Source organism: Montipora capricornis, chromosome 11 (assembly GCF_036669925.1).
Source record: "Montipora capricornis isolate CH-2021 chromosome 11, ASM3666992v2, whole genome shotgun sequence".
NCBI lineage: Eukaryota > Metazoa > Cnidaria > Anthozoa > Scleractinia > Acroporidae > Montipora > Montipora capricornis.
In genome coordinates this window covers 11,881,059-11,893,558 of record NC_090893.1, presented here as the reverse complement: position 1 = coordinate 11,893,558, position 12,500 = coordinate 11,881,059, and the positions used below count along the sequence as shown (strand labels likewise).

General features: G+C 40.4%; 2 protein-coding genes across 3 annotated transcripts in view; both read right to left on the bottom strand.

The window, feature by feature from the left end:
* Positions 1-6,138: 6,138 nt before the first annotated feature.
* LOC138025078 (G-protein-signaling modulator 2-like) lies at positions 6,139-9,066 on the bottom strand. Of its 2 annotated transcripts, XM_068872339.1 has the most exons (3): positions 8,368-9,066; positions 7,229-7,319; positions 6,139-6,745 (listed from the first exon to the last, which is right to left on the bottom strand). In XM_068872339.1, exons 1-3 carry the CDS (start codon positions 8,957-8,959, stop codon positions 6,601-6,603), a joined length of 828 nt encoding a protein of 275 aa, XP_068728440.1. In that variant the 5' UTR covers positions 8,960-9,066; the 3' UTR covers positions 6,139-6,600. The 2 variants fall into 2 exon arrangements, with proteins under 2 accessions (XP_068728440.1, XP_068728441.1); XM_068872340.1 differs by lacking the exon at positions 6,139-6,745 and having other exon boundaries at positions 7,245-7,347.
* Positions 9,067-9,166: 100 nt separating this feature from the next.
* The window catches only part of LOC138025077 (venom phosphodiesterase-like), a 17,932-nt gene continuing 14,598 nt past the window's right edge, over positions 9,167-12,500 (bottom strand). Inside the window, exons 23-26 of the mRNA XM_068872338.1 lie at positions 12,355-12,500; positions 11,868-11,997; positions 10,910-11,078; positions 9,167-10,473 (exon numbers count right to left, since the gene is read on the bottom strand). The exon at positions 12,355-12,500 is cut by the window's right edge and continues 74 nt beyond it. Coding sequence (XP_068728439.1) covers positions 10,327-10,473; positions 10,910-11,078; positions 11,868-11,997; positions 12,355-12,500 — 592 coding nt within the window. The 3' untranslated portion in view covers positions 9,167-10,326. The remainder of the gene's footprint in view (positions 10,474-10,909; positions 11,079-11,867; positions 11,998-12,354) is intronic.

Sequence of the window (12,500 nt, the reverse complement as noted above, 5' to 3'; positions counted from 1 at the left end):
CTTGGCGTGATGTCTCTAAAAAGGCTTACGGTGTATGAGGCCACCTAACCAGAAACAGCCATAAGCCAAAAAGGGACTTTGCCGAGTGCTGGAACATGTAAATGTAAATGTAAATGTAAAAGCGAGTTTCGAACCATGGCAGTCAGGTCTCTTTGCCCGTACAACGCAAAAGAAGAGAGACCTCTGATAACAGGGAAGGTTGACCTTTTTTTAAAAAAAATTCTTTCATATGGGTTTGTGGTGAATTAACTAGCCCCGGATTCTTTTCTTTCATGACTTTAAAGATTAAGGTAGAAATTGTTTTGAGGTTTGAGGATACAGTCAACTCTCTCTAAGACATCGGGACCGGCCTCAGCTGTCCGTCTTAGACAGGCTTATCCTTATCCTTATCTTAGAGAGGCTTATCCGGCTTATAGGGAATCGACGTATCATGACCCCAGGAATTTTGAGATAATAATGCTGAACCTGTGCACAGTGAATACCCGTCTGTTTACCCGTCTGCTTATAGAGAATCGACGTAACATGACACCAGGAATTTTGAGATAATAATGCTGAACCTGTGCACAGTGAATACCCGTCTGTTTAAAGTTTGTCCTAAGTTGTTTATTTGAACGAAACCTACCGGTTTTAGATTACAATACAATTCAGTTGTCACCTCCAAGTTATTTTTTGAATGGGACAATGATTTAATTTTAACTTGTACTGTATGTATTCCGGCGACAAGATAAGAGCTGTCAATTAAACGTCTGGTGTTAAAAAGAGGCACGTACAAGAATTTTACTTCCCTAAATCGTAATTTGCGGTGACATTCGGCACCTCACAAGTGTTCCGTTGACGATTTCAAAGTGTTCGTTGTCCGTCCTATGGAGGTGTCCGTCTTATAGAGAGTTTGGTTATAGTAAAATGACTAAGAAACAGCCGGGACCAGCACCAGGTGTCCGTCTTATAGAGGTGTCCGTTAAGAGAGAGTTGAATGTATACTGTTTTGATGGGCAAAAGTAGCTTTGTTTTTCTAAATATGGAGGTATTAAGCAAGTATTAGATGTGTGGCATACAGCACAATTGTTCAGTGATGGTAGTATACATCTGAATGTATCATCATGTCGCATCCTGAATAAATATCATGAATCCTATTGGTTTATTTTTATTGATCAGCTCACCCGTGATCGTGGAGATTTCTCCTCTTACTGACAATGTAAAACGAAGAGATTCCTAGCCTGTGTTGCATGAGTTGCATGAAGTGGGCAGCATTTTTCGTTCATCCTCAATATTTTGCGCGGCCAAATTGTGGGAAATCTTAGAGCTCTTCGCTCGAATGAGCAAATTTGGTGCGAATATTTGTAAATAATGAATTGACGCACCAATTTTTCTTCATTATTTAGAAATAATAGATTTACAGCTTTATGATATGTAAATAATCTTTTTAAGAGACAGTCTTGTTTATAAATAAAAGTTGTTTAATGAATTATTCGTATAAAATGGTATACGTGTTTCGTATGATATACATATCAGGTTTACTAAGAAGTAACGATTTACATATCAGTGAGTGAGTACTTGTTCATTGTTTGTAAATGATTTTTTTGGAATTTCCAATCATTTGTAAAAAACCAAAAACACGCACGCATTAAGGCTAAATAATAAATTTACCAACGGCGCCCCGTAGTGAAGCTAGCCGTCTTACCATGGGTAAATAGCGTTTGTCCACGGCAAGGACCTTTTTGTGTGTAACCGCTTTCCCTAGACTGAAACTACCCTAGGGTTATTTCTATGGTTATATCAAAAAGAACAAAAGGATTTCCCATGACAGTTCCTGAACTAAAAAGTACGGTTTATCTGCTCCCTGAGATAGCTTGGCCAATCATAAATCAGAACGTGGCAAATACACGGAGATCCCTAATTAGATTACACGTAATCATACCCTATTATTTTACCCTGAGGGGAGTCTTTTACTGTGCAACCGCATTCCCAAGGGCAACATGAAACCAGAGCTGCACCAAACCCAAGCCAGTTACCCTTCAGAAGGCCTCAAACCCAGGGTGTGTGTAACCACAACTTTTAAAAGTAGTCTGCTCGCTTAGGGACGGGGACAGTCTGAGACCCAAAAGAAGCGGGTTAACACCAGCAGAGCGGGATTCGGGTTACTGAACATTTACATAACATGTAGATAACATATCAGAATCCAAGGAGATTTGAAACTTGTGGCTTTTCAAGATCAGATAATTTAGATGGGAGTCCAATTGGAGATTAATTGAAGCTTTAAAATGCTCACAGGGCGGATGTAGTTCATGGTGTTCCTGTCTGGCTAGTCGATGTCGTGCTCACCAATGAAAGGCTTTGACAACAATTCAGCACGGCCAAGTCCTTCTTGTATCCATACTAAAGTGATCACAGACTCCATAATCGTGTCCTTCTAATCATTTAAAACAATCAATGTTTACCTGCTATAAAATGCCCATATTTTTTAAAGTAGTTGCAAGCAATGTTGCAAGCAGTTCCCACAAAGAAAATGTTGCAGACAGGACAAGCTAGCCAATCAGTGAGGTGTATTTGACACACGTGTTTAGGGAGTGTAACCTCAGCACACAAACTAAGACCATCGATGCGGAACGTAAGGGAAATTAATTTGCTTTGCACGTTTTATGCCAAGAAACCTTTCCCTAAAAACAAAACATGGCCTAAAAGAGAAGTATGTTGAAACAGATGCTCGAATTATAAGGTGAGTGTTGAAGTTAACGCTATGTTTTTTGAAAGTTCGTAACATTCGAGCGCGGTAGTTTCGCAAACCATCCAAATTTGTTGGAATTTTCACTTGTCTCGCAGAAAACGTGGCGTCGTTAATGAAGAGTCGTATTCTCTCTTTACCCTACTTCTAAATGTGTGCCAACTTGGTGGGAATTTGAACAGGCCTAAACAGAGCTGATAATAAGCGAGAAAACTAGAAAATCATTGCCGTGGGCTCACATTCTCAACAAAATCTTTGTTAATCCAATTCCACGTCTGGGTGCATGACAGCGTGGATAGCAAAAAGATTTTGCCCATTAACGGTACTGTCTTTTCGGTGTTTTCGTCCTCTGACGTCGTTGTGCCTTCCAAATGTGCAAAGAATAAGCACCGTTCTTTGAAATATTTCAATTTTCATCGTCGACAAAGAAATGGGTTCTGTGGGGAATTTTCAAGTGACGTCATCGCCGCCATGTTGGTGGACGAAAACAAAAGATCTCTCATTAGCTGCTTTTGTTCGTCACCAGCAATTGTACATTGCAGCATTGTTATCTGTGTCTATAGAGATTGGTTGCAAACCACCTAGACATGTCAGTCATGGTGTCGCAAAATAATTAAGTAAGATAATCAACTCGATAAAATTTCTACAACAACCTTGAAAAATAGGCCATTTCCAAGTTCATGTCTGACTCCTCTCCAAAGCGAGTCTAAGTGTGAAGTCTTGGTGATGGTAATTAGTTCTACTTTACAAATGAATGAAAAGCAATATTTCCACTTAGACTCACTTTGAAGAGGAGGTGAGACATGAAAATTGGAAATGGCCTCTTCAGGTGGCTTCAACGGGACTCGAACCAATGACCTCTGCGATTTTGACCCATGACCTCTGCGACCTCTCCCTTGTGATTTTTTAAAAGATGCCTCAATATTACTTGAAGCTAAACAAATAATGTCAAGGAACCTTTTAGGTCTGATGTTTGAAATTATGCAAATACCATAACAGATGTAGATAAAATTTCAATTGCTGGTAGACATCCCAAATTCCCAATTGACCATTAACTCAACCGAGGTTGAACACGACAACTTCAAGTTGGCAGAGATTTGCCACACAGTTTCTAGCGTATTTCCTTTTTATTGTCTTTTACCAGCTGAAATGTTTTTAGTGTTGGAATTTAGAGGTTAATATCATGCTGAATGAATGCACTCTTTGCTTAAATATTGGCTAGACATTTATTGGTTTCTTTATTCCAGTTACAATGAAGTACTGACCCTTGTGTGGTATGCCCCTTCCCCCCTCTCCCCATTTAGTTTGGGATCCTTTGTTAGATGCCTGTTTTCTTTTCTTTTGGACTGAGTTTATGGCCTTTTTCTTCTCTCTTCTTAAGTACGTTAACTTGGGCTGCTTGTGAGTACAATGACAAGAGTCTCCTTCGATCTTCCAAGAAAAATCGGGAAGAGAAAGGAGACTGCCAACCACCTCGACTTTCACTGATTTGCCGCTCATTCAAGGAAATGGTTGAGTCAGTCAAGTTTCGACTTGTCAAACCTTTTTTAAAATTTTGCACATGATCAATCACCACGCGTTATCAATATTTTTTAAAATTTACAACAGCATGGCAATTTAACTGTCTAAATTCCCAAGAGTATTTGCTCCGTGTGTTGGTTACAGAAACTAGTCTGCCAGTTTAGCTCGTTCTCATACTCGTAATAAGGTTAAGCATACATCAGCGAGTACTAAAATAATTTGGCGCCTTTTTTAAACTTTGTCGGGAGCTTTCCCCGGTGATGGGGGGGGGGGGGAGGGAGGGACTCGTCATACCTTTTAGGGGTTAAAAAAGCGGTTTTGGTACCTCTTACGTTGGTCAGCCTCAAAAGGTCCACAGCGGGAGCCTTAGCGGTACCGTTTAGGGTACTGAGCCGAAAAATTATAGCAAGAGACATTTGATAAATAACTATTTTTTTAATTTTGTGCAATTAAATCCCATAATTTGGTACCTCTTAGGGGTGAAAAAAAATTTCATGCCACGCGCACAAGACAGGATCTTGGTACCTCTTCAGGTTCTTTTCAAATTTTCCGACGAGCACCCACGTCCTTTTTATATGGGTTTCCCCCGCAGGGGTAGGGGGGGGGGGCGCTTTCACGTTCAGCAAAAAGTTCATGAAAAGCAAACCCTAAACCGCTAATAATAAATCTATCGAGTTTCTGTCAGGATATATCTGCTGAAAAAATCACCAGTCGTAAAAAAATCAAGTATTTTTCTTCCTTCGTTTGTTTACTTCATGGCGAGCGCGAACTGGCTGCAGTTCCGAGAAGCAGTTATATCGGTGCCAATAATCCGAGACCATATCCAATTTTCACCACAAAACTTCAATGAATATAGGGGTAGTTTCTAAAGAAACTGTGGTGCTGCGTCGGTGGGGAAGTAGTATACAAAAATTTGGTTTTATCAACGGAGTTGATAATGTAAATTGGCCACCGTACAGAGATTCTAAAAGCTGACGTTTCGAGCGTTAGCCCTTCGTCAGAGCGAATCGAGGGAGTATGGCTTACGTGTAGTTTTTATAGTAGAGTAGGAGCTACACAATTGGTGGTAACATGGCAACGTGAAAAATAGGAATATATTAGTTAAATGAAAAGCATTCGTTGATACCGTGAGGATTAAGGGTGCCGATTTGAAAGATGAATTTTTGTTCCAGATTCTTGCGGCTTTCCGTCGTACCTAGATGTAGGGAAGGGCCGCAGATAGCCATGTGTTTTTTGGAGTGGTTAGGCAGATAAAATGGCGAGCGACTGGCTTAGATGCATCCTTGTCATTCTTCTCAACATCGCGAAGGTGTTCGCGGAATCGGTCACTTAGTCGTCTACCTGTCTCACCAATGCATAATTTATTGCATAACGTACAGGTTATGCAATAAATGACATTTGCGGAGGTACATGTGAAACGATCGGTGATCTTAACAGATCGCTTAGGTCCCGATATCTAGCTAGTGTTAATCTGTATCAATCTGCTAAAGCGCATTTAAACAAGCAAAGTAAATTTAAAGGACTTGACGGTTGGCGGTCCAACTCGTTTTCCCACTGCGACTTTTTGACTTCAAAGTCGTCGTGCTACGAGTCCGCAGTGCGATATTTGAGACTTTGCGCATGCTCCTTAGAACTTGCTTCCAGATCGTACTCGTCGTCGGTGCTAAAACTCTCTAATACGTAATGTCGAGGCGGCTTCCTCTTCCCGATTTTTGTAGGAAGATCGAAGGAAACTCTGCTCGCAGGGTAAACTCACCCTAACACAGCAATCAGTAGCTCAACCAAAAAGAGGCAGAGGTTGGTACCGCAACAAAAGTTGATAGAGATGCATTCAGCCAGAATATGATGCAAATCCAATTATCTAACCACCCTCCCACGACTCTTCCAAAATTACGCCTTATAACAAATAAGTATAATCTCTGAAAAGGTCTTCAAACCAATAGGTGATAGCCCACATCTTTTAAGTGTTAATTTGTTATACTTGTAACATTGGGTTAATATACGTCATGGAAGAACAAAAGTTATCTTAAATGAATTGCAAAGGTGCGCATAAGAGTTTTACGTGGCGCCTGTTAGATCCTAGAGCCGTCAGTTGTTGTAGTGAATAATAGTAAAAAGTCAACGGCCAGATTTATCAATAAATAAAATCGTTGATGTTGTAAATTATCGAATTTGCGACAATCGGTAAAAGATTGGAAAATGGTTGTAGTCAGGTCAAAGATCTTTTCTTTTGCCTTATGTTCCCAGCAGCATTCTAATCACATGTAAGCTTGACCTCGGGGCAAAAATGTATCATAACTGATGAGCGAACTAGAAACGAAGGAGGAAAGTGGTCTCCTTTGATAGTACTGAAGTACCTAGTTTTCCAGCCAGGCTTCGATCTTCTCTTCTCTTGTTTTTGGTCTTTTCTTGAAAGGGTTTTTAAACTTTCGTTTCTTCTTCACTTCTTCCTTCGCTCTCTCTTCGACGAGTCTCTCGTCTGCCATTTTTTGTTTGACCTCCCTAGAAAATGAATCAAAAAATAGATACTGACACACGATTTACCAGTGGCTGCTGCATGTCATGAATTCAGTCATGCGAGATCCAGCCTGCCTTTCTTGCTTCAGGGTAATGCATTTTCGCAGGTGAGGATGAGGAAAGAAAACGGATCCCCATGCCCCATAATAGTTTTTTAAATCTATCTTTAGTTTCCTAAAGCTATTTTAAGTTCTCGTCCCAATGCCGCTCATGTTGAAAAATTCATTACGTCATTACAACTGACCAATCAGGTGACTCTCTAAAAATAGCTTGTTAGCTAAAATTTAGATTTTAAAAAACTATCATTGGAAGAGGCCCATGTATGGAGGGGGATCCGTTCTTACCTTATCCTCTCTTGATTTCCGAATTTCCAGGAGACTCTTCTCCGCAAGAGAAATACGTTTCGCTTTTCATCTGAGCATGTGAATATTAACAGACGTGTATTGGAGAGAGCCCATGCTAACTTACGCAACAGCTTCTAACGCCACCAAGTCAATATCGACAAAATCGTCTTCGTCTTCCGAGTTGGATTCCTCTTCGGCCAAAGTGTCGAGAATTCCTGTTCAAAATGGAGAAGAAGAAAGCAGCTACCTTGGTTATTAACATTGTCGTTTCATCATTTCCTTAAGATAGTTGATATTTACAAGATATCTGCAATGTGACGAATGTCCAAGCAGGACTTGGGTTTAATTTATTGAATCTGCTCATTGGTAAATACTTCAGGATGAAGAGAAGAACTATCTTGTCGATTGACACTAATCCCTAAGCCCAACAGTATAACTGAAACCGTCACCCAACAAGTTAAGCCAGGTCTTGGTCACACGGCAACCATGACTGATCTCAACGTTTTCTTGGAGATCCAGACTTTAGAGTTCGAACCAGGAGAAACCAGGAGAAAATAAAGAGCCAGAACCAGGAAAAATAAAGAGAGCTTCCCCCCATACATGTCCTTTTCCTCAGGTAATATGCCTCTAGTTATTTTTACATCAACTCCCACGCTGTACGGATCCATAGGGGATTAGGCAACAGCCAGTCATATGGCGGGAATGTGTTCTCTGAGCGTAGACTATCTACGCGGAACACATTCCCGCCATATGATTGGCTGTTACCTAATCTCCTTGGGATCTGTACAGCGTGAGAGTCGATCTAAAAATAACCTGAGACATATTACCTATGGAAAAGGGCATGTATGAGGGAATGCCCACTCTTCCCCCTTTATTCTCTCTTGGTTCGAACCGATTACCAGATGGTTGGGCCGGTTACCCAACAAATCGAACATTGTCATTTAAGTCAGAGGCAGTTTGCTGCTTGTTGGCGAAAGAAATATTTTTTGAAGTTCAACAATGCAGATATACGTTTAAAACGATGTGATGTTTTGCCTGGATTCAAAGCTTTTCAATTTAAGTAACCCAGGGGCGGATCTAGGATTTTTATTAGGAGGGGTGCAGCACTAAGGAATGGCGTAGCTGACTGGTGACGTGTTTATTTTCGCACAATGCTAGTTGTATTAGAAAGTCGCAGGTCATTTCGGGGGGGGGGGGAGGGGGGTGCGCACCCGCTGCACCCTCCCCCTAGATCCGCCCCTGTAACCTTGAAGTTTAACTTACTAAGTTTAGCGCGCAGTATGTCCAACATCTCCTCATAAAACGCAATACTTTCGTCGAGATTTCCAAGCACGTGATTCAAGTTGCCAAGATTTGCCAGTGCTTTTCCAGTACCATTTTGATCTTTCAACTCTTTGGCAACAGCAAGTCGCTCTTTGTTACAGTTGATCGCTTCTTCATAGTTCATTTCCATTTCATAAATGTTTCCAAGATTGTTATAGATCTTTGCAAGAGGCCGTTTGTCATCTCTTTGCTTTGCAATATTAAGCGCGGCCATTAAATGTTCTCTGGCTTTGGCTAAGTCACCAGTTATTTTGAAGATGCAACCCAAATTTCCGTGAGCCCGTCTCTCACTTTTTTCGTCCTTTAACTCCTGTGACAATGCCAAATGTTTTTCATGGTACTCCTTGGCAGTCGTGTAATCTCCTAATCTGTAGTAAGCAAGACCGAGAAAACTTAACGCGTCTCCTTCCGCGACTTGGTCTTGATCGTCAATAGCATCGGCTAAACAAGTTTTCAGCTCTTTTATCTTCGCATACAATTCATCTTCGGATTCTTCGACAACTCGATAATTCTTTGGATCGTTTTCTTCCATAAAAATAAACAAGCCCTATTCCCAAGCATCCATACTTTATTTTACCGTCGCTTGCTGCTTCAAGCAGGGTTTACCTATTCCATAAGCTCTTTTAAATGCGCGATGCTTCCGAAAGGCAATCATAGTTTACGAAGCTTAGCCAATCACGTATCTTTGTTTTCAAGTTTAACAGGTGGTCACAAACGGGTGCAATAAAGACTCGTATTGTCCTTGTTAAACATAGTTTTATTAACACTTACTGACTATTTTAAAGCCATCGCTTTTTTCCCACTTTAGTGCGATGTGCCGTTTCGCATTGAAATGGTGAAGCGCACTTGCACTGAGCCAAGGGCGTATTTTAAAAGTAAACTAACTTTTTTTTCGCAAAGTCACTTTCAATCAATTATTTTTGGAATGTAAACGATCGAACCGAATATTTTGAAGTCTGTTTTATCAGATTGAAAATCGAGCCTGTTTACATCTGAATCGTCGCGCTGCAAATCGTCTGTTTCTATGTTAATTGAGAAAAGGAAGGTTTTGAATTCTGGGATAAGAGAGGCCACCTTCTGTAAATCTGATGTCAGCAGCCACATTCATTAAAGCAGAAACTTAGGACACTCACTCAATTTAACAGGACAAGCGTCTGTCTGAGCATTTATTCTTTACCAACTGATTAATCGAAAAAGGACAAAGCAAAGAAATGACTTAAAACCACACACAACCTATAATCTTAACCAATGTTCAAAAGTTTCTTGTTAATTTAGATGTTTTCAGTAAACTCTTCATTGTAAAGAAAAGAGAGACGCGCAACTCTTTCACTTCGGAAGGTTGGTCAATCTTCATCGAAAATGTTTTGTAATTTAAACTGATTATAAGTCAGCTTCGATATGACTGAAAATCTGAGCTGCAAGTACAACTAAAAAAGATGTCGAACACACGACCTTCGAGGTCCAGTAAATAACCAATAATTTGACCTTGTAATTGAAAATAGGCAGCCTGTCTTTTTTGTATTATACTTTGATGTCAAACGAAAAAAGAATGGCGATCCATCTTAGTTGACTTTGTTTCGAAATTTCATTGCGTATTTTTCCGGCAAAAAGTGTTTTCAGGATGAATTAAACTTTGCTCAGTGCCTATCTTGAATTCAAAGTTAAATCGCTTCAAAAAGACACAAAAAAGACAAAAACCGCCAATACACCTAATCGGCTAACTCAATGTTGTACCCAATTCAAACCCTTTAGGAATAAAACGTTTTGTTCCCAGGTATTTCCATATCATTTAAATATGAATGATACATATCATGCAAATACAATACACAAAGAATCTTAGTCCCAGGAGATTTGAATTAGGTACAACATTGAGTTAGCCGATTGGGTCCGATTACGCGTTCACCACCACAGTCTTGATGGAGATATAGTTTTTAGTCGCGCCTGCTCTGCCGGAGGAAGTCCGCTGAAAAAACTAATTCCTGTAAGTAATTCGATGTCGCGAACCCTTGCAGTGTTTTCCAATAGATACTGTGCAGAGGATTGATACTGAAAAGAAAAGGCAGACAAATGATAAGCAAAGTGGGTCTTATCGAAAATCCCTAAGCCCCTAGGCATTAATTGAAACAAATTCAAAGTCAAAATTGAGAACCAATTACGCTCACCCAGAGGACCACACAAAAAATGTAAAGTGCTTTGCATTTGTAATCAGCTCCAAAAAAAGTTGATTCATCTCTAGCTTATTCTAGTTCATTTATTTGCTATTTCTACACATAGGACTCTTCTTTGCGGTGTTTTGAATTGTTTGGACGAGTGGTTGAAACCATCAATCTGATTTCATCAGTATATGTTTTGATACTAAGACTGCTAAACAGTCAGAGATCGATGTTTCAACAACACAACTGAAAATCTCCCGACAATTTAAGCAAAATGAATTTATCACTGTTTATAAAAAAAACGTGTTATGGATGGAAGCTATACTTACCTTAGAACATGGCTGTTTGACCAAGTGGGGCAGTATAAAGGAGATTACATCAAGTCGTCCCTCACATCCAGGTACTTTGTGAAATGGTTTCTGGTCATTGTCACACCGCACAATGATTTTATAGTAATGAGTTGGAATTGCCACTGAGCTTGTGTCGTTTTTCAACCATCTTTGAAGGAAAGAATGAACAATAACAAAATTCGGAATGGTTGAGAAAATCAGTGATTGGACTCTTTCAAGAGTTTTTATAACATGGCATCTATAGAGTACACCTGGTTTTTAAACCCTTTGTTTGAAATTTGCTTTACAATACTGTACCACAGGCCTGAACTACGGCACCGGCGTCGCATGCATACCTGAGCCAGGTTATCACTTGTGCCATAGCCACAAACATACTTAAGAGGAAAACCTTTTGCGAACGGTGTCGGTACTGTGTAAGCACAAAGCAGGGGAAAAAACTATTCCCTTTCCAAGGGCTTATTTCACCCTTGTACCTAATTTATTGGTCGAACCGAGGTAAAGTAATCCTAAAAATAAGCAGAGTGAAAAAGAATTAAAAATAGCCCGTCTGCCGTATCAAAGAAATCGTTCCAGATCTCCTCTGACACCACTGCACGTGCGTACGCCACGTTTTGTTCTGCTTAATTGAAGTGTAGGAATTAAGTTAAATTGGTTGTACTCTCTGCAGACAAGGGATTTGTCACAATCCCACAGCGTCTGTGAACATGTGAGTGTTTTCGAATACTGAGTGTGAAATACTCTCTTTTAATAAACACTCGCCTGCCTCGGGTTCGATTCCCAGACTCGGCGTCATATTTGGGTTGAGTTTGTTGGTTCTCTACTTTGCTTCGAGTGGTTTTTCTCCGGGTACTCCGGGTTTTCCCTCGCCTCAAAAGCTAAAAAAAGAATAGAATGGTGTGTAACCTTCTGTTATAATCGCTCCCCGTGATGATCTAACCTTGTTATGCTACGGTCGTCATCTCGGCGTCCGTCAGCATTCTCGTCGAATATGGAACCGGATATGACGTAAACATGTGAAAACTTCACGGAAAGATCTCGAACGATTTTTTCAGCGTACAGCCAGATTCCTGGAATAAATAACAACAAGTGCATTTTACTAAGGACTTTTGGAGATTTTTATCTAAGTAGTCTTAATTTACAAACACTCAGGGGTGCAGGAATGGCGCAGTGGTGAGAGCACTCACCTCCCACCAATGTGGCCCAGCTTCGATTCCCAGACTCGGCGTCATATGTGGGTTGAGTTTGTCGGTGTTCTACGGCTCTGCACCGGGGTACTGCGATTTCCCCTCTCCTTAAAAACCAACATTTGACTTGATTTGCGTTAACTGTTAATTTCAGTTTGCGTCGTCCCCAATTAGTGTTCCAACGCTAGAACGACTAGACACTTAGATAAAATTCCTTTCCATTCCTTTTTCCTTTCTTACCAGCGTTAAATCCATGATGTTGAGGCGCCATGTTTGACAGCAAAAAGGAATTCATCACTGTTTCATCATTTACGTCAAAGGTATCAAAGTCACCGTTAGGTGCCAGGTGACCGCGGTCAAAACCAGACCTGTAGTAATCCGTACAA

What these genes read in the sequence shown, in the direction of transcription:
- LOC138025078 (XM_068872339.1), bottom strand. Translation starts at nt 8,959, where the DNA reads ATGGAAGAAAACGATCCAAAGAATTATCGAGTTGTCGAAGAATCCGAA. An exon ending in CATACTGCGCGCTAAACTTA is followed by an intron (nt 7,320 to 8,367) that starts GTAAGTTAAACT and finishes CATTTTGAACAG; the next exon opens with GAATTCTCGACACTTTGGCC. An exon ending in GTGGCGTTAGAAGCTGTTGC is followed by an intron (nt 6,746 to 7,228) that starts GTAAGTTAGCAT and finishes TTCATTTTCTAG; the next exon opens with GGAGGTCAAACAAAAAATGG.